We start from the raw sequence: 21,717 nt of genomic DNA, 5'->3' as shown, positions 1-21,717 counted from the left end.
TCTTTGCAACAACAAAAAAAGACTGCCATAAATATTTTTGTGGTTAAGAATTCTTTTCTTTTTCCTTTAATATCTCTGGGACAGATCTGATTCCCAGGTTAGATCTTTTCATCATGCTATGCAGGCAGACTGGATTTTAGATCTAAGACTGGACTGTATATCTAGTGACTTATGAACCCGTCATTGTCAAAACCTGAGCCCTCAAACCTTATCCAAGGAAAACTCATGGGGACCTGGCTTTCTTTGACCTTCTTAGGTTGGTTTCTGTGTTTAGGAACTTAGATTCATGGTTTTATTTGCATGGATGAAGAAACTCCTTCTGCCGAGTGTGGGTCATTCCTTCTCAGCAGCTTGTCTTGGAGAATGGCCCAGAGAAGACTAACTGACCTGAGCTCACATACTCAGTGTGTGAGATTTGCACTCAAGACCTCTGCAACTCACACTCTTTGACCCACTTCAGTTTTTATATATCATTATAGTAAAAGAATCTTCTTAGTTATTTTGTTGTCATTTAGTTGTATCTGATTTTTCATGACTCCATATGGGGTTTTTGGATTGGTTGGCTGTTTCCTTTTCCAGTTCATTTAAATTGAGACACAGCTAGTAAGTATCTAAAGTCAAATTTGAACTCATGAAGGTGAGTTTTCCTGATTCCAGGTCCTGACACTCGATCCACTTCACCCCCTAGCTTGCTAGTTTAAGTTATGGCAAATACTCATATCAAGGGAGATAAATCCTAGCAAAATCTGAATTTACCATACTTTTTAAAAATAGTGATCCTGCGCTAGAGGTGAGCTTCTTAGAATTTTATGGTGGAAATCAAGGGAAAAAAAATCAACCAGTTTGTAGACATAAGAGCCAGGTGGGCCAATTCTTTCCCTTCCCCTTCCCATCTCTACCCATTCCTATCATACCCCTACCTTTCTTTTTTGTTCAAGGAAGGCAGTTTGGAAACAGGTGAGGGCCTTAAAAAAGCATGGGGTGTGAGCATTAATACCAAATACTTCTCCCCCTCAACTCCCTCCTGTATCCCCACTCTCACCCTCCCATCTCACCCCCTGGACAGTAGGGAGAGAAGGGAGCTGGTTGCTGAGCCTGGGAGACAGACCCTGCTGCTTTGTGCCTTTGGGAAAATGGCCTTATTGTCTCAAGACAATGATGGGGGGAAGGAAGGGAGAGGGGAGGTTGGAGAGGCTGCTTTCCATAGAAATACTCCTGGCTTGAAGAGAAAGGGAGTTATAGAGGAGGCCCAGGGCTGGCTGGCAGGGGAACCATTGGAGTCCTTTAATACCCTCCCTAGGCCTGTTAAATTCCAAACAGAGCAGGGCTTTCAGAGCAAGGGGATTGGGGGTGGGGAATGCCCCAGGAACCTATGTCTGCACTGGCAAATGTCAGTCCTCAACCATGGGACAGAGAGGAGGGCAGGGGGCTGCTGTTTGAGCCTGGGAGGAGGAATCTGGACACATCATTCTCCCACCTCTTCCTTCCCCAAGTTTCAATCAGTTCCCATACCAGAAGTCTTGTTTCTCTATTTACTACCCCTCTCCACCCCCAATCCCCAACCCTACTAGCCACTTCCTCTTGTGGAGTAACCAAATGGGAAATAGTCTGGGAGAAGAAAGAGGAAAGGAAAAGAGAAAGGGAGGATCCTTATTCTGGAAGTGGAGGTTAAGCAGAATCCAAGAAAAAGAAATCAGCTTTGAAAGGAGGACTTCATAAGAACCCATCTTGGCTGTCGTTACCAGAGGCCATATGACCAAGGAAGGTTACTCTTTTTCCTGATATCCTCCCTACTAGTTTGATGACATGAAAAAAGACTATAATTTAAGTGCTCAGCCAGTAAGTATGGATCACTGCAGGGCTCTCCTCCTCTTCGCTTTTCTAGCCTGAAGTATAAGGAATGAAAAGGAAAAGGAAAAGAATATAAGACTCCCTCCTTCTCTTCTTTTCCCCAAAGCTCAACTAGAGCTAGAATTATTCTAGTCTAGAATGAACTAGAGCATTTCTCTCAGGCTTGGTTAAGCAGCAGGTTTAAATCCAGGGCCCTTCCTGGAGAATTAACATCAGGACATTTAATAGATGTCGGACTGATATAATGGAAAGAGTAATTAGAATCAAGGATCCTGGGTTTGAATCCTGGTTCTGCCTCTTAATGCTTGGACTAGATGGGCTTCTGAGGTTCCTTTCATCTTTGGTTGTAATCCATAAACCTTTGTCCTTGCTTCCTTCAAATCTCAGTTAAAATCCCACTTTCTGCTAGAACCCTTTCCCAGTTCCTTTTATTTACTGTCTTCTAACTCTGAAATAATCTCTCCTTTACCCCATGGGTATCTTAGATCAGAGTTGTTTATGGGACTTTCCCATAAGAATCTGGGTGCCTTGGAGGCAGGAATTGTTTGTTTTTTGCCTTTCGTTATATCTCCAAGCATTTAGTGCAGTCCCTGACCCTTTAAAACTCATAATAAGTGAGGTACAGCTAGTTGATGCAATGGATAGAGCACTGGCCCTGGAGGACCTGAATTCAAATCCATTGTCGGATACTTGATACCTATTCGATGTATGACCCTAGACAAATCACTTATCCCAGAATACATGATATCTGCTTGTTGGTTTGGCGACTTTGGGACATTAGACAATCCGCTTGACAGCGCTAAGAAAAGCTTACCACCCCTCTCATGAAACATTCTAGTTCTTGAGCCTATCCTTTAAAATCCAGTTTATACTCCTTTCTCATTGAGGGCCTTCGAAGGCCCAATCTTAGCTCACCTCCTCTATCCTTAATACTGAGCATATTAGCCTTACATGCATGTTCTGAGAGCATTTTGATTTTAGCAAAAGAAAGAACACTTTTCTTTAAAAGAGTATTTTATTTTTCCAAATATATGCACAAATAGTTTTCAATATTCACCTTTGCAAAACCTTGTGTTCCAAATTTTTCTCCCTCTCTCCCCTCTTGCCCCTCTCAAGACTCCCATATAAGTTAAATATGTGCAATTCTTCTAAACATATCTCCATGTTTGTCATGCTGCAGAAGAAAAATCTAAACAAACAGGGGGGAAACTTGAAAAGGAAAAAAAATTAAAAAGGAAAAAAAAAAACCCAAGCATACAAACAACAGCAATTTTCTTGCCTAGGGTTACACAGCTTGGAAGTATTAAATGTCTGAGATCAGATTTGAACTCAAGTCCTCCTGACTTCAGGGTTGGTGCTCTATCCACTAACAACAATTTTGTAAAGTGAAAATACTATGCTTTGATCCACATTCAGTCTGCATAGTTCTTTCTCTGGATACATATAGCACTTTCCCTCAAAAGTCTTTTGGAATTGTCTTTCATCACTTCATTGTCAAAAAGAGCCACATCCATCAGAGTTGACCATCACACAATAATGTTGTTTCTATGTACAATGTTCTTTTAGTTCTGCTCATTTCGCTTGGCATCAGTTCATGTCTTTCCTGTCTTTTCTAAAACCATCCTTTTGGTCGTTTTTTACAGAACAATAATATTCCATAACATTCATATACCATAATTTATTCAGCCATTCTCCATTTGATGGGCATCCACTCAGTTTCCATTTCTTGCTACTACAAAAAGAACTGCCACAAACATTTTTGCACATGTGGGTCCTTTTCCCTCAGGGGGGAAAAAAAACTTTTAAAGAAAGGCTTTACAAAGGAAACTTTTTTATAATCTTATAAAAGGGATCTTAGAGGTCCTTTATCTTGGAGTATAATATTAGGTAAGGAAATTGAGGCTCAGTGTCTTGTTCAAGGTCACACAACTAGTAAGCAAGATTTGAACACAGGTCTTGACTCTAGTCCAGCACTTTATTTGGTGTCCTTCATTGCCTCTCTTTGTGTGGCATATGGCTAATCTGGTTCACAAAATATGGTCACTGGGGCCTAGTCCCTTGCTTTTGGAAACAGGAACTTGAATCCCACCCTCTACTTTATCTTCTGTCTCACCTTCCCATAGATTCCCTCAAGCAAATACCCCTGACCTTCTTGGATCTGGCCAGAGAGAGGAGCCCTAGGACACTGGGAGAAGCAGAAGTTTGAGAGATGTGATTAAAGTTGAAACAATAATCTTGCCTCACTCATGGACCTAGTAGGACCATGTGATTTTCCTTGCCTCTAACCGGCCCCCTCTCCCCCTCCCTACAATTGGCTTATAGTAAGGCCAAATGACTTCCCCCGGCTTTATTACGCATCATTAGGTGCTGATTGCTCCCTGATTCTGACTATCCTCTGTCTAATTGTTGTCATTTATATTAATAGGATTTTTGTTAAAAAAAAAAAATACAAAGTCTCTTGGGTCTCCCTGGCAATTCATTTCCGATAAAGATTGGGGCAAGGGGTACCATTAACAGTGCGGGGCTTGAGACCCCTTAAGGAGTTGCCATAACCCTATAGCGGTAAGTTAGGCTCTGCAGAACCGAAAACAACCAGTTGGGAGAAGGGGAAAAGAAAGGAGGGGTATGTGTTGGGTCCCCTTCACTCCTGGGAATGCTAGTGGGAGGTTACTCAGGTAGGAGGCTCCCTTTTGCTTATCAGTCCAAGGCTAAGGTTCAGAAGATATTTCACTGCTCTGCTCTTCTGAAGTCCTGTTTTTCTCTTTATTTAAAAAAAAAATTTCCTCTTCTACAAATCTTTCTACAAACTCACACAATCATCTCCTCTGTTTCTTCCCTGTCATCCCTAAATAGTACCAGCTCTCCCTTCCCCCAATGTCTTTTTCCTTGCTACAGCCCAAAGTACCTTCTTCTCTTTCCTAAGATCACTTGTCCGTGACATGTTTAGTCATCTTCTCATCGTCCCTTCAGCAGTCCCTGACTCCCCCGTATGAGGGACTTTCTCCCAAGGACCGGTGTCAACCAACCTCTAACTGAAGTGTCTGGAAGAGTGGGTCTCAGTCAGATCCTCTGGGTCCTAAAATCAGCTATTCCCTGATGACCCATCTCCTCCCCCTCCTTAGCCCCTCCCCCCCCACATCCTCTCTCCACCCCCCACCCTCAACCCAGTTAGCTCAGCAATGGGCCACTGCAGAGCCTAAGGCACATTCCTTGAGCACAGCTGCAGGCAGAGCCCAGCCCCAGTCCCTGAAAGAATCCCTGTGTTTTCCCCAACTCAGGCAATAAACAGAGACTGAACTGGTCCAAGAACAGCTGCTCTGATTCATAAAAATCATTTTTTTTATTTTCTTCAATTCAGAGGGTTCTATCTTGTTGGAAGGAAGAAAGAAGTCCTTTATCATCCAGTTAGGCAGGCCTGTCAGAGGCTGAGAGGGGCTACTTTCCCATCCTCTCTGTCTACTGTCTTTCATTTGTTTCCTTCACACTTCGATTCTCCAAGTCCTGCCCTTCTTTCCTTCCTTCTAACTTTCTCTTTCCTCCTCCCCATTTTTGTTCTTTCTCTCCTTCCTTCCTTTCCCCCTCCCATTTATTTCTTCTTAGACTCACACACATACCCCCAGGCACCAATTCATTACTTTCTCATCCTCTCTTTTTTTCTCTCCCTTGTTTCTACTTTGCTTTGCCTCTCCCACGCTGTTTTCTCCCAGTGGTCTTTTCTTTTTCTTCTTCCTCCCACTCATCCCCCCTCCCTTCTTCCATGTCCTCATGTTCATCCTTTCTTATACTTTTTCTTATATATATCTTTTTCTAGGGTCAGAGCCTCAGTGTTGGCTGAGGCATTTTCCAGAGCCGAGCTTCCCTGCCCTTCCTCTGCTCCCACAGCTGCTCAGGGAGCCAAAGAACAGAGGGCCTGGTACACAGAGCATCGTGGGGCTGATGGGGTCTGCCCAGCTGGCACAGTGGTCTCCATCAGTGTCCCTGACAGACGTGGGCAGATTCCCTCCACTGTACCTACCAGCTCCCTCTGTCCCCCAACAGCCACTCCTGTCATTTCTAAGACACTACTTAGCAGCTGCAATCTAACTAGATTTGGTCCGGTTTAAAGTTCAGGAGATTGCTCTGGCAGAAGAAGCAAGCTCTTGGTGATAGGGTCTCATTTTGGTGGAGAACATGGTTGTATATTGTCCACTCCCACCAGCACTAGCCTTTGCCTCCTGTGAATCCCTTCTCTTGTTTCCTCCCACAGAGTAATTTCTCTAGCATTCATTGGGTTAGTGTTCCACCCTCCCAGTCCCCAGACAAGGAGGAAAGGGAGCAGTAGAGGGCTGGGTGGGGAGGGCATCCCACCCTGGGTTGCCTTTTCAGTTGCCAGCTGTTTGTATGGGCTCCTCCCCATGGGGGAACAAGAGGCAAGGACCTCCTGAGGGGTTGCAGAGGGATTCTGTGCCTGGGAAACTGGCATCTGGGATAGAGGAATTTACAGACTTCTGTTTACCAAAACGAGGGCCAGTAAAAGTTTTAACAACAGCCAATTAAAAGAGAACAGCTGCAGTGATTTAACCAATCTGTCCCTTCCCCTGGCTTTGGGTAGCAGAGAAGCCGTAACCTCCCATCACCACTACTTCCACCCTTGCCCCTCCCAACCCTCCACCCTGGTTTTCCCCACCCTCCCAGCTTCTCTCAAAAATGTTTTCCAGCAGCTGAGGTTAATCTAGCAAACATCTGTTCCAGATGTGCCTCTGCACAAACTAGACCCAGGCCAAGTCTCTCCATTCCTCTCCAACTTTGCATCTGCGTCCTCATGGTGGAAAGCGGCAGCGGCGGTGGCAGCAAGGATCAGACTTGGCCCTTTTCTCTAGAATGTCCCCTTTCTTCAGAAAGGATCCTACCACAAAACATACTGACCGGCCATTTTTCCAGTGTTTGTGACTGGATAGGCAAGGATGAGGAGCTTTTCTTGGGGTTGTGTGAAGAAATGTCATAAGGCGTGGAACTGGGAGTCCACCCAGACCAGTACTGGGGGCAGAGGGATAGGAAGGTGTTAAGGAGGCTTCTTGATTTTGATTTTCAGTCGTTAAAGACTGGGAATTGTAAAGCCTCTCCCCAATCCACCCAAGACGCTTCTGCTCTAGTCTTAGCAAAAGGCCAAGAAATGTTTTACTCTCTAAACTGAGGCTAAAACATTCCCCATTAATAACAGTAATAATAGCTGACATTTATATAGAGCTTACCATGTTCCAGGCACTGAGCTAAGTGCTTTACAATTATTATCTCATTTGATCCTCACAACAGTTCTGGGAGGTAGGTGCTATTAAGATCCATTTATAATTGAGGAAAATAAGGCAGACAGAGGTTACCTAAGTGACTTGCCCAGAGTCACACATCTAGTAAGTATATAGGCCAAATTTGAACTCGGATTTTCTTTACTACAAGATCCCTGCTCTTTCCAGTGCTCGACCTAGCTGTCATCAGAGACTTGAACTGTTTCTGCTCAGAATACTGCCACCAGAGGCAAATCAACCCTGTGCCTCAACAGAGTCTAAGAATTGTACTAGGAATGGGTACAATTTAAGTTTGCCAAAACTGATTTTTCCATTGGGAAATTAATACAGAGTTTTGAGTTTGTCCAAACTGAGTATCTCTCCACTGGGAAATCTGATTTACATCCGCATCCCTTCTTCTAGTTTGTAACTACTGATTCAGGGAACCTTGGTCCTGATACATTCATTGGTCAGTCCTGTCCCTCTTCATCTTCCCTACCATCTTTCCTCTGTTTAAGGTCTCTCTCTCTTGGAAGTTATTGAGGTTCAGAAGTCCTTTCTCATCACTAAGAATGAGATGAAAATTATCTAAGTGAAATGGGAAAATCTGTAAATAAAGATGAGGGTGTTTATGTCAGGATGCCAGGAGCTTCTATGTGCTAGTTGGGTTTTTCACCCCTCATCCCCATGTCTGCACCACAGCCAGTCTTCTAATCCCTCAAACCCACTTCTGTTGCTCAACCCCAGGTCAGACTGTCTTGTTGGGTCATATTTAGAGATCTGGGCTTCTGGGATGCTACTAAGATTTTTTTTTTTTTTTGGCTGAGGCAACTGGGGTTAAGTGACTTGCCGAGGATCACACAGCTAGGAAGTGTTAAATGTCTGAGGTCAGATTTGAATTCAGATCTTGAGGGCTGGTGCTCTATCCACTGTGCTCTCTGGTTATTCTTAAACCTGTCCAGCAGGATTCCAAGAGCAATTCCATACTCACGGATCTTCTTAACACAAGCAAGATGATAGCAAATAGGCCCGACTTTGTAAGGCTGTTTAGTTCAAACACCTGCTGTTCCCTTCACTTCACTCCATTTCTCTCTTGTCCCCAACTTGAGAAAGGGGGAAAAAAAGATTCCAGTTCCCCCCTCCCAAAAAAAAAGAATCCATAGGATTCAAGGAGAGGGGATTGATAATTGTCTTTTGAGGTCAATAAATCTGGCTTGGGCCTGAGGGAAGAGGACAGAAAAGACCCAAGGGAGAAAAGTTATTTGCTATTGAACCTTATTCAGTGATTAAAAAACAATAATTATCCCATTCTAGCTAGGGTCATCCCACCAAAATAGGGTATCTTATTTTTTCCATTTCTGAGAGAAAAATTGTCCTAATGAAGGAAATAAGTTTATTTCTTGGCCTCTCATTAGTTAAGGATATGGAGGGGATAATAAAGATGACTCTCAGCCTTAAGCATTATTTCCTTTAGGGAAGAGTTCATGGACATAAACTGAGGAATTAGAGACTCCACGTTTGTTATGGCAGCTGCAAAGTACAGGAGTGAGTTCAGGATGGTATGGGGGGAGGGTCTATGGGAGAAGTAGGCTGGGGAACACGTGTTCCTGACACTTGGATAGAGCTGATTTTAACTTTGAACCTTATCACCACAACCAAAGCCTTTCTTTGGGGAGGCTGATTTGCTTCTCTATTTCTAATGAGCTAAGGCCTGGTGGAAGAAAAAAATTCTGATCACAAGAAAAAATCCCATGCTTGATGCCATCCTATGAGTTTTGTTTTTATCTCTAAACATGGACATCCCAACCTTTCTATTGTAGTGAAGTGGCAGTAGGATATCCCCCTTTTCTTAGGACTCAAGACGCATTCTACTTTTTATCTAGTCATCTCTGCTCTCTGAAACTTAAGTCTCATCTTGTTAAGCAGAAAGAATCCCAGGAGAGACAGAAAAAAAGACCAAACTTGAAAACAGACCCCTTCCCCTCTCTTCTACCCCATTCTTAAGAAAAGGAGGAGTCTTTTGAGCTAAGGAAGGGATAGAGGCATGCTTAACCATTAACCTCAGCAATTAGAACTGAGAAGCTTGGGAAGATGTGAGCATGGCAGTCACCAGCATCCTTTTGGAACCTTGATTGTCTTGGAAAAAGACAGATCAAAAGAAAGACCAGGTCCGGTTGGGAGAATGACATCCATGTTATTCAGCATAAATTTATATGGTGAATAAACGGGTAGTATGTACCTATTAAGGAATAATTTACTTCGGCTATGTAATTTTAGAGACTCCAAGGCCTATCAGCCTCTTGTCCGGGCTTCTCACATCGTTACCCTATCCTCATGTCTACATATATGTCCCCAGTAGAATGTAAACTCTTTGAGGGCAGGGACCATTTGGTTTTTATCTCCCTAGTATAGTAACATATGGTGCTGAACATCCGACATATTGGATTGTACTGGATTAGATTTAGATTGGAGCCGATTAGATTTAGATTGGAGCCGATTAAATAAGGATTCTTCTGAGCAGGTCTGTTTGAGTTATTCCTGAGTTGGTGGTGGTGTCAAGGTTTGATTCTTGCTTCCTACCCTTCCATCCAGCCACTCTATCAAGTGGGAAGAAGCACATCTATTGCATCTGTCTCACCAGAGTGCTCCTGAGGCTCAAAAGAAATGTATGTAATGTACCTTACAAATTGTATACTGCTATATAAATATTAATTATTATTGCTCATTCTGGTTCTCAGCCCTCTTGCTAAGAGTGGGAGACATTTTTCAACCTACTTATCAAGAGCTCGGGAAAATCTAAAAAATACAATTTAAAAGCTCTCTGCCCTATTCTCCACCACTAAGCCCTGGATCTTACTTGCTATCTATGCTGCACTACAATTAGGAAAAGTCCTCTTTTTGCCCAAGGCTACCTTGAACAGAGATCTAGAACTCCAGGCTTGGGGGAATTTGGAACCACACCCTTTTTCTTGCTGATCAGTTAGAAAAAGCAGCTCTTGCTGCCCCCTCCCCAGTCTGATGAGGTGATCCGTTGCCATTCATCTCTCCTTTTACCCCTCCTGAGAGATTTCTCAAAAACTCCTCTCTTCCTACCATCCCTCTGGGCAATTCTCACCATGGTGGCTGTGGTTGTGAAAGGAAAATCAAAGTGGGTCCCCTCCCTTTCTTCCTTCCCCTCTCTTCTCCCTCCATCCCATCAGCAATTCAATTTGTACAGCACCGGAGGGATGGTATTAGTCAAGTCAGAGTTAATATGATGTATTGATGGTTTGATTTCCCACTGGTGTGCTATATGGAGTTCTATAGGGTATCTATACAGAGCTGGACAGTATCTCACCACTTTGGTCTCTGGGTTGGGGCTGGAAGGTTCTCAGGGGGCTAGTGGTTCTGCCTCTCCAACCTGTCTCTCTGTTTCTCTAGCTCCAGGGTACCCCAGATTTTCGGGGAGCCTGGCATCTACCTTCCTACCCATGAGCCACTTAGATCACCATGGAAACAGCAACGTTCTCTACGGGCAACACCGTTTCTATGAAACCCAAAAAGGCAAGTACGGTGGCAATGGGATCTAGCTGGAGCTAACATTGCCGTGGGGTCGGGGAGGGAAATACTGAGGACAGCAGATTTCGGTGCTCCAGCAGGAGAAGGTGACAGAGCCTTGTCATTCTCTGGGGGTGCGATGAGGGAGATAAATTAAACGGAGATCCATGATTGATACGGAATCCTTACAAAATAGAGGGGTTTGTGGTGTGGAGCCTTCTGGAAGAGAGGGGTACCAGCTAATGAAGGAGACTCCTTGAAGAGGGTCCAGAAGATTTGGTTTGTCCACCAGCATTTGTCAAACACTTGCTATGTGCCAGGCACTGTGCTAACTGCTAATGATACAAAGAAAGGTAAAAATAAACTCTGTCCACATTCTGATGGGGATAGATCCTGGGTAAATAGTGACAGTCTTAGAGGAGAAGGCCCAGCTGTGAGTTAAGAGCTGGGGAATGGGGCAGGAGGTGAGGGAGGGAAAGCAAAAGGAGAAAGCCTGGGACTATAGCCTTCAACCAGCCTCGATCTCCAGTGCTTTTCAATCCCTCTTCCTTCTCTTTATTCTTGCATTTACAGGGACCTTAGGGGGTGAGGGAGGGCGGGGGTGGGGGGGGGAGGGGATGCTGGATCTTATATTAATTGCCTCTGAAGTCCAGGCTGGAGCACTCCAGAAATCTACTCCGGTTATAGTCTCTAGAGAAGACTGGAATTATCTTTATGTTTCTCTGAGGCCACTAAGAAATAGCCCAGCACTTGGGAGTCTTCTCCCAGTCCAATGAGCCTAGTTTAGCTTCTCCCCTTCCCAAACCTGTGACCTATGACTCCTCCAGAGGGACATGTGACCAGTAATTTTGCTCTTTTCTGGCTGTAAGTGGGGTAAAGGGAAGAAAACTCGGGGGGGCTTGGCATCCTAGAGAGTCCCTGAGCATGCTTTGAAGGAGGTTTCCATTATACTCTGCCAAAAGAAAGAGCCCCCTCCACTTGTGTGTGTGTGTATGTGTGTGTGGGATTCCTCCCCCACCACCCTAAATTAATCTCCATCCCAGCAGAGCTATTTTGACAGCATTTGTCACAAGCAGGCAGGTGGCTTGTCCCAGGCCCAAGAAACCTGACCCCTCCCTCCCTTGCAAACCAGAGCCCCTGGGGAGCTCCTGGGGTGCTGCCTCTGGCAGGCAGGTTTCAACAGGAGGCTGCCTAGTGGGCCTCTCAGCTTTCATAATATTGTGTCGGGAGCCTAATCCAAGAACATTATTTGGTTTTGGAAATTGAGCTAATTAGGTTTCGTCCCCCCCCCCTCCTCCCTCTGTCCCCACCCCCCTCCTTCTTCCACTCTCCCCCTTGTTTTTAATTAGCAGGAAATTGACAGAGGAATTTACATGACTGAGGACAGTTTTACAAGTTCCAAATGTTTCTTTTGTTTCACCCTCGGACCAGTAGAGTTTCAGCTCTCAGTCCTCGGCTCCCAGCTTGTGCTGGCCTCACCAGGCTACCCTAACACTAGGTATATGGGGCATCCTCGTGAGGGAAGGTCAGGACCCTCCTCCTCCAGGATTCTTTGTGGCCTCCAGAGCTTCCACTCTTGTTTCCACTGAGGGCACCAGGGGCAGGGCAGGAGCCTGCATCTTTGCTTAGGCAAAGAATTGCCAGGGAGGATGAGATTCTTTTGGGGATTCCCTCCACCTGAGGGCCTTTTCCTCTCTGGACCATGAGCTGCCAGACTGGGACTCCATAGGGATGGGCAGATCAGTCTGGCAGACAAGAAACAGGTGAAGAAGAAGCAGGCAGGAATACCAAGGGAAGCTTGACACTCAGGTAGAAACAATCTCCTAAATATTCTATATACCCAGCTCCAGAGAAGCAGCCCCAATGAGCGCAGAAGCATGGAAAATGTCCCAGGAGTTACTCCAGGAGAGACACACCCCTCCCCCTTCTCTCTCTCTCTCTCTCTCTCTCTCTCTCTCTCTCTCTCTCTCTCTCTCTCTCTCTCTCTCTCTCTTTTTCCCCCCTCCCTCCCTCTCCCTCTCTTGCCTCCCTCCTCTTCTTCTCTCCTTCCCTTTCTCTCTCCCCTCCTCCTTCCTTCCCTTCTTCTTTCCCTTCCTTCTCTTTTTATCTCGTTCTTCTTTTTTTCCCTCTCTAGTTCTCTCTCCTTCCACCATCTTTTTTCTTTCTCTTCCCCCTTCACTCTTTTCCCTTCCTTCCCTCTCCTACCTCTTTCTCTCATTCACTCTCTTACCTCTCTCTTTTTCTATCTCACTGAGTCTTTGTCCTTCCTCTCTTCTCTCAGACCTTCCTCTATCTCTCTCTCCCTCTTCTTTCTTGCTCTCCCTTTCTACCCTCTCTCTTTCTCCCTCCTTCCTCCCTTTCTCTCCTTTTCTCTCTTTCTGGCCAACTTTCCCCTTCCCATCTCTCTTTCTGACTTACTCTCTTATGCTCTCATAAACTCTTGGAGGATAAAGGGCATTTTTCATTTTTGTCTTTGTATTACCAGTTTCTCACTCAGTGCCTGGCACACAGTAGGGACTTCATAAATGCTTTTCAATTGTTTGAATGTAAAGAATAGAGCTCTGGTTTGTTAGGGATCTCTCCTGGACAATGATGCTGAGATATTGAACTGTTTGGGTCCCAAACTACTTCTATCCAAGACTCCTCCTCCTGACCTTCGAACATTTGTGTTCCAGATAACTTCTATCTACGCAACCTGCCTGCCCAGCCCACACTTCTGCCCCCCAATCACAACTTCCCCAGCATTGCCCGGGCTGCCCCAGGTCACCCCATTGGCTCTTGCAGCCGAGATCGGGAGGCCGGCCACCTCCAGAAAGGCCCTAAGGAGTTTGACCGATTCCTGATGAACAAGGAACTGGGCAAGGAGAAGGCAGGCAAGGCAGAGGGCAAGGATCGGCCGGTGGAAGACGATGTGAAGGAACGGCACAAACTGGTAATGCCCATGACTCCTGAAGGACACTGCAAAGAGAGTACCCATCCTCGAAGTACCTGTGAGAACCGAACCAAGCACCTCAACTCCTGCTTTCTGAGTACCAAGGTACTCAATGGCGAGGTGGGCAAAGCCGTCCTGGCCAGCTGCACAGGGGGCATGCTGCCCCGACACGGGGCAGGGGTGGTGCCCAGCCGCTGTGCCAAGGACACAGGACGGCCTGAACGGGAGCGGGAGCTGGGCCACCATGAGCCAAACCAGCCATACAGCGAATGTCTGGAGCGGAGGCAGATGCTTCACCACTCTGTTTCCTACACGGTGCCCTCCAGCTTGCCGGCTGTGCCACCCCCACTTAGCACCAGCTCTGGGACATTTCCTTGCTTACAGCTTCACTCCAACCCAGACATGTTGTGCCCCCTGCAAGACAAAGCCACCCGAGATCTGAAACTTAGCGGGCCTACCTTTGTGCCTTCTGTAGGGCACCTACCTGACAAGAGCCGGTCGTTCCAGGTGGCATCCGAGCCGTGCCTGGCAGGAGAGGGGAAGGATCGGCACCACGAGGTGGGTGCTGACCACCCAGCGTCTTACGGAGCCTCCTACCCCCACCTAAAGGCCGAGGGCAAGGGGGAACGGAGGCTTGGCTTCGAGGCAGCCCTCAACCCGAGGCTGAAGGGATTGGAGTATCTCAATAGCACTGGATCCGAAGGCCCCTTTCCTAATCTGCCCCATGCACCCCCCAAGGGCGGCCTCGAGAAAGGAAGCTACTTTGAGATGCCCCCTCCCTCTCAGGACTGCTCCCGCCCTGGCCACCAGGACCCCTTGTGTGTGAAAATCAGCCAAACCTGCTGCACTTTAGACAAGGGTGCCAAAGAGGCCCCAGGCCCCAGTGCCCAAAAGGTTGCTAGGATACGGCATCAGCAGCACCTGTTACCTGAGATGGAACAGACGGGAAATGGGGCCGAAGCCCAGAGGAAGTCCATTGAGTTGGCATCCCTGGGCTACAATGGGCCCCACCTACCACCATGGACGGTCCATGGGGGTCAGGGTCCCCCCATCTCCATCAGTGAGGAGAGGAAGGGATCCTACCTTGACCCCTTCAGCAACAGCCTGCAGCAGGCAGCCCTCATGTCCCAGGAGCTGCCAGCCCCACCAGATGAGGTCTCCGCTATGAAGAACCTGCTTAAATATAGCAACCAAGCACTTATCGTCGGCCAGAAGCCCCCCTTTGTAGGTCTGGGAAATATCAAAGCCAGCTGTGTCCAACAGGAAGTGAAGTTCCAGTCAGGCAAGGGTCAAGGGGAGCTAGAGAGGCCTGACTGCGCCCGGAGCCGGGAGCATGAAGCCCCCCATAGTGATGGGGAGGTGAGGCAGCCCCCTGTGGGCATTGCCGTGGCCGTGGCCCGCCAGAAGGACACTTTGAGCCGCCCAGAGCCTTCCTATGGCACTAATTCTAGCCGGCAGGGCCGTGCAATGCCTGGGTTCAAAGGTACAGGACTGAAGGGGGAGAGGTGGGGGGAGGGAAGAATTGGGGTGATGTCACCAGAGTTTGGGCTCCAAGCTAGAGGTGGGGGAGGAGTCAAGAATGAACTTACTAACCCCATCTGGTTCTCATTGCCTGACCTTGGGCTCACCCACAGGGCCCCAAGGCCTTCTAGAGTTCACAGCTCCCTCTCAGGAGGGGCAGCAGGGGGAAGGAATGGAAGCAGGCCCATCCCCTCCTCCTTCCCCACTCCAAAAACTCCAGACCCGCCTCCCCACCCCACTGTGGCTGAAGAGAGCCTCCAATGACCCAGCCCTATTTACACCTTCCCTCCTTTCCTCCCACCCATTCTCTCCCTGAGTTTCCTTCCCACAGTGAATACATCGTGCCCCATAACTCCATCAGACTGTTACCTGTTGCCCAGTGCCAGGCCCTGGCATGGGCATTAACCCTTTCTTGGGAGCCCCATCCAGTTTGCTCCATACATTAGCCCTTAGTCAGCTTTCCCCACATTGGAGAGCCTTAAGTTCCCGGCTCAGTGTCCACTTACCTACTCTTGTTCTTCCCTGCTGACCTCTGTGTAGCGGGCCCCAATCGCTCCATGCACGTGATCGATCTGGAAGCTGAGGAGGAGAGGAGCCGACTCTGTGGTGATGAACGGCTGGGCCTTACGAGCCGGGAGCTGCTTCTCCAGTAAGGCCCTGGGGCTCCGAGGCAGGAGGTGGGGGGGAGAGGGGAGCGCACACACACAGCCAGGGCACCCACTCTCTCCCCTAGACAGAACAGTGATAGGGAAAGAACATTGAGCTAAAGGGCAGAGGGTTCTGGGTTCTCTTTCTCATTATGCTCTTGGCTGCTCGTATGACCTGAAGCCAGTCACTTCCCTGGGGTAGAGTCTTTCCCTCACCAAAATGGGTCACGGTGATTCCTGACCTTTCAAGACTGTCATGTGAATAAATTGAAATAATTGAATGGAACAAAACATAATGTCTCCCAACTAGTACTGTTGTTCTGAGGAAAGCACTTTGGAAGCTTTTTTTCTCTTTTGTTTGACTGACCTGTGATTTAATTTCATATAAAGCATTTCCAGTGAGGAGAAGAAAGAGTAGTAATAATAGTAGTGGTAGTAGTTGTAGTACTAGTGGTAGTGGTAGTGGTAGCTGCTGGCATTTATATAATGCTTTAAGGTTACAAAATGCTGTGCAGATAATGATCTCATAGCAAACCTTTTACGATGCCCATTTTACAGATAAGGAAACTGAGACTCAGAGCTATTAAATGATACACACAGGGTTCCACACACAGCTAATGAACATCTGAGACGCTTTGAGATTTGAATTCAAATTTGACTTCAGGCCCAGTACTTTAACCACTGCACCACCTCGCCACATCAGCCCATAGGACTTCCCTCTGCCATGCATTTCAACATCTGTTCTGTAATAGAACTTTAGAGGGCTACCCAGGGCTCTGAGAGTTATGGGATTTGCCTGGGGAGACACAGCCTGTAAATGTCAGAGGCAAGCATTCTAACCCCTACACCACACTGCCTTTCCTGGAAACTCTCTGTTTTCCCATTCATTGCTTTGAAAAATCTGTGATTTTACGTGTGTGAGCACTCCTTCCTTCCACCACCGTAAGATCAGAGCCTTCCCCTCTTACTATGTGATGAGTTTCTGTAACCAAGCAAATTCACTCGGTTAGCCAGGCTGATTCTCAACGCACAGACTCATCTGTGATCTATCTCCGGACTATGAGTATTTCCAGCTTAGGAGGACATGCCAGGGCCTATGCTCGGTTAGCTTACACAGTAAGATTCACCAGAACAGAATTTTAATGGACATTATAATATAACACATTAAGAACACTATGTAAGTGGAAGCCATAATTAGTGATGATGATGGTATTCATAACAGCTTGCAACTTGGACCTCCACTTACCCAGATATCTCCATTAGTTATGAAGATCATAGAGCTGATCTGTCTGATCTTCGTATTTCTACCTTGTTGTTTGTCCTTTGTTCTCAAAGAAGACCATGACATCAGGAAAATGATGCTGTGACATGCAAATGAATGGATTTAAGGGAGGGAGGGCTGTGCAAGGTCTCCTGCCTCACTTTCCCCTCCATCTGGGTCCAGTGGCCAGAGATAGATCAGAAGGACTGGAGATGGTTCAGGATGCAGTGGGAGACCTTGGCCTTTTTAAGTTAAGGTTTTCAGCAGGTCTCAGTTTGACTGAGGCTGTACCCATTCAGTGATTAGGGCTGGGTAGCAATTGAAGCAAAGAATCTCTTTTGCCTATCTACTTCTGCAGTAGATTTTCAGTCTCATCCATGGGGATCTACCTCCTATGGGATACGCAGACGCCATCCCATCCATGCTTTCTCACCAAGAATAAGATTCTTGTCCCTATCCTTCCAGAAATCTGCCATCTATAGAATCCAACCAACATGAGGCTTTCCTCCAATCAGGGACTTTTAGCTTCTTTGGGACTTTGGATTCCTTAGAAAGTTGAGTAAAACATAGATTCCTTCTCACAAGAATATTTTTAAATGCATAGAATAGGTTGCATTGTTATAAGGAAACCAATAATGTTAAAATAATGATGTAATTTTTTCCCATCAAAGTTCACACATCTTCTGAAATCTATCCACAGACTTCCCATTTTGATACTGGACTAAGTGTGGACACTCAGTTGGCTTTTGCCCTACCATAGCTCAGACTTCTAAATTTAAGACTCTCAGCAGGCTCAACCTCTTCTGGAATAGGGATCATAGGCATGTACTCCCATGCTGACTCCAAAATCTGTGTTTCCAGGACAGGCATACTTAACTCTTTTTTTTCCTGCCATGGACCCCTTTGGCAACCCATGTTGCCTCAGAATAATTTTATTAAATGTGTAAAATAAATGGCATTACAAAAAAAAATCAGTTCTATTGTGACAGTTAATAAAATAATTAAAAAATAAACTCATGGATCTCAGGTTAAGATTTTCTATTCTAAGGTGAAGGGATTAGGATCTGAGTGGAACTCCTGGACCCTACTCCATCTGTCTTGTCTTTCCAGGGATAACAAAGACCTTGTTGAGTTTGCCCGAATTCATCCATCTAGTAGCTGCCCTGGAGATGTGACCTCTCACCTCATGATTGCTGGAGGATCATCTCTGCAAACCAGCCAGCTTGGGGGTGATCCTACCACCCATGCTCATCCAGCTCACCCCCCCTGGCTGCCCCGAACCCGCAGTCCCTCCATTTGGATGGGAGGACATTCCTACGGTCAGTATTCAGGGGTGAGATGGGGATGGACACAAGAAATGGGAGAAGTGGGACGGAAGTAGCTCATTGGCTTTTCCTTCTTTTGGTGCCCAGGTGGTGATTAGAATCACTATTAGGCTGGGTAAATCCACCCCCTCTCAAAGCCCTTATCCTTCTTACATATATATGTGTGTGTGTGTGTGTGTGTATGTGTGTATGTATGTATGTATGTATGTATGTATGTATGTATATGTATTATGTGTATGTATTTTGCTAGCTTACATTCAGGTTGGGACAACTTCTCCAAAGCAGGCTGAGTAATTCTCCAGGATGCTAAGTCTTTAGGCCAGTGCTTTATACCCTTTGTCCCTTTCAGGTATTTTTTTCTGGCCCAAAAACTTTTGTTATCGAAGAGCCTTACTTTTTTAAACTGACAAACAAAAACCTAATTCTCCCTGCATCCTGCACCTCCCATTCTGGTCCCCTTCTTCTCTCTGGCTCCCACTTCCTCCTCCCAAAGCCACTGGAAGCTGCTCTGCTGAACCTACAGGGAGTACACATGCCCATGGTAGAGAATATAAATATTTTACTCATCTCTAGTCTGTTTTTGAGTTAGGAAACATTTCTGGTAAGCAAAGTGTCCAAGGTGATCAGGCCACTATTGCTTTTTGCCCCTCCTAAAATAAAAAGGACAAATCCCCTAGGGATCCCCCTGGGCCCCAGCTCTGTGTCCTATTGCTTCCTGGGATTACTATCTGTCCCTTTCTGGGGTGGCTTCTTGGAGCTCTGCTGATCCTTCTCCTCCCTGGCTAGGTCCTCTACTCTACTGGGCTTAGAAGGAGGCCCTGAAGGGAGGCTAAGGAACAGGATCATTTTCTTTGGTGCCAGACTCCAATTTGGCCTCCAGATCTCTAGAAAAGTGCCTCCCATTGGAGCCTCCAACAAATTGGAGCCCCAGGCACGGGCTGCAGTGTCGTCCAGCTCCAAAGGCAGAAGAGCCAGCAGCTCTGGTTGTCATGACACTTTCTCAGCCCTGGCTTTTTAGCTCTCCAGCCTCAGTGCTGCCCGCCTTTCATTAAAGCCAGTGGTACCCTCTGCTTCCACCATTTTGCACTGACCACTGTGTACCTGCTCTTCTGCAGGGCTTGGCCACCCGGCTCTCCACCAGAACCTGCCACCTGGCTTCCCAGCCACCATGCCCAGCACAATGCAGTCCATGTTTCCCCTGTCCCAGGACCCCCCTGCCCAGCTGGTCATCTTGCCCACCGAGCCTACACCCCATGCTGCTCCCCATTCACTTGGTAAGGGAAAGCCTAGGGACTTTGGGGAGGATTCTGTTGCCATCCCCTTTTGGGTAGAGGAAAGGGCCTGAGGCCCAGGAAGCACTAGACCGGGTTTCTTGCCATTTCCTATTCAAAACCATTCTGATCCAAGCCTCCTCCCAAATCCAGCCCCATCTGGAACAAGAGGGCAGAAGAGAAAGAGATAATGAGGGCTGAGATGGAGAGACATAAAGGAGGGAGAGAAACAAAAAAAGAAGAGGGTGGAGACGAAAAGAGAGGAAAGGGGAGAAAAGGGTGTGACAAGAGTAAAAACTGGGGTAGAAAAGGATGGGTCATAGAAAGGGGCAGAAAGAAAATCATTCTTCTCCACTCTCACTTCTCCATCAGAATATAAACTCTTTGATCGAGAGTAGGAATTATATCGTTTTTGTCTTGTGTTCTCAGTGCCCAGCTCAGCATATTTTAGTCACTTAATAAATAAAATGAAAGCCAAAGGGGAAGAGGGGAGAGTGGGGAAAAGACAAGAAGAAGGGAGATGGGAAACCTAACGTTATAAACTGCTTTGGATCCCACCTGGGAAGAACCATTTTGTTCCTGGATATTCTAAGCTGTCAGAGTGGATTTAGAAGAGTCATTGCAGTCCCTGGGAATTAGGGATGGGCTGAGAGCGGGGCCCAATTTGGGAGCAACCCCCCCATACACACATACACCACTTGTCTAACATTTTCTGTGACTTTGGTCTCCTTCCTTCTTCCCTGTCCAACCCTCCTGCAGCTGATGTCATGGATCAGGCTTCATTGTGGCCACCCATGTACCCAGGTCGTGGGCCCACCTCCCACATGCAGCACCCCAGCCAGCTTCCTGTCTATTCTCGCTCCCAGTTTCTCCGACAGCAAGAACTCTATGCCCTCCAGCAACAGCAGAGAGCCGCCCAGGCACTAGAAATGCAGCGGAAATCCCAGCTTCAGGTACAAGGAGACCTCCTTCCCCTTCCCTCCAGTTCCCCATGAGCACAGCCTTCTTCCTCTGCTGTCCCACAAAGGACCTACCCAAACCAAAGACTCCCTTCTCTATCTCTCCTGGGGCTAGGAAACCCTCTTCTAGTCCCTTCTAAAGAACGCATCGCCTTGTCCCTCTCTTATCGCCTTGCTGCACTCTGCCCTGTTCCCTAGGATCCCCCTTCTCATGACCATGCTAATCCCATCCCTCGTGTTGCACTCCCAGGGCACCGTAGCCCTAGGTGGACCCTAGAGCTCCCCAGGGGGTCCCCTTTGCCACTGGCCAGTCAGGGGATGGGGGTGACCATTCTCTGTCTCCACTTTCCCAGAGAAAGCCTGAAGATTACCATGCAGAGTTTGAAGAAGCAGTCCCCGAGAAGACCCTGAAGTCCTCTCATAAACCAGTTGCCTTAACCCCCCTCTCCAAGGGCGCCTCTTCACCGGCTGCTGCTCCATGCCCTGCCAAACTTTCACCTTGCTGCCATTCTCCTGCCCTGCGGCACCCCTCCAAATGCACCACCCCACTATCCGCTGCCCCGTGCACTTTACCCCTCTGCCCCACCACCAGTTCTGCTGTGGCACCCCGCTCCCCGGCCACCAGTCCTGGCCCCGCTCAGAATTCTAAGGGTACTGAAGCTGAGGACAAGAGAGGAGAGGGCCAGCCCCCACAAGATTATCCCAAATCACTAGAACCAGGTAAGACTAATGGGGGGCTTCTCGAGGGGGCATGAGAAGAACGCCAGATTTAGAGGGAAAGAAGCTGGGTCTGGGTGCTGGCTCTGCCATTTATTATCTGCTGTGTATCCTTGAGAAATTTCCCCAGTCTATGAAGGGAGAGAGTGGGCTTGATAATTTCTTTAAGGGGTCTTCCAGCTTCAAATCTATGATCCTATAATTGTCTGGAAAGAAGCTCTAAGCTCTCTCATCCTGGGACAGCCGAGGGGCCCAAGTGATTCCATCTCCTGGGTGTTCTTGGGCTGAGACATTTGAGCTTCATGACTTCCCAGGGTCACTTAGTGTGAGAGAATGAGGTTCTGGCCCAAATGGAAGCTTGCAGAGGACGACTATTTTTTTGGTCCTGACTTTTAGGAAGGGCCCATTTATCCCATCTTTTCTGAGACATCTTCC

The 21,717-nt window shown here is 47.2% G+C and overlaps 1 protein-coding gene across 2 annotated transcripts in view; it reads left to right on the top strand.

The window, feature by feature from the left end:
- The window catches only part of BAHCC1 (BAH domain and coiled-coil containing 1), a 156,952-nt gene that overhangs the window by 92,890 nt on the left and 42,345 nt on the right, over positions 1-21,717 (top strand). The window contains exons 4-10 of one of the 2 annotated variants that reach the window (XM_051995390.1): positions 10,533-10,655; positions 13,325-15,064; positions 15,643-15,751; positions 18,121-18,329; positions 19,451-19,609; positions 20,366-20,559; positions 20,919-21,285. In XM_051995390.1, coding sequence (XP_051851350.1) covers positions 10,533-10,655; positions 13,325-15,064; positions 15,643-15,751; positions 18,121-18,329; positions 19,451-19,609; positions 20,366-20,559; positions 20,919-21,285 — 2,901 coding nt within the window. The remainder of the gene's footprint in view (positions 1-10,532; positions 10,656-13,324; positions 15,065-15,642; positions 15,752-18,120; positions 18,330-19,450; positions 19,610-20,365; positions 20,560-20,918; positions 21,286-21,717) is intronic. The other variant, XM_051995391.1, reaches the window with a different exon arrangement.

This window comes from Antechinus flavipes, chromosome 4, assembly GCF_016432865.1.
Source record: "Antechinus flavipes isolate AdamAnt ecotype Samford, QLD, Australia chromosome 4, AdamAnt_v2, whole genome shotgun sequence".
Taxonomy (NCBI): domain Eukaryota; kingdom Metazoa; phylum Chordata; class Mammalia; order Dasyuromorphia; family Dasyuridae; genus Antechinus; species Antechinus flavipes.
The sequence above is the reverse complement of the archived record's forward strand: the minus strand, read 5'-3'. Positions and strand labels throughout refer to the sequence as shown.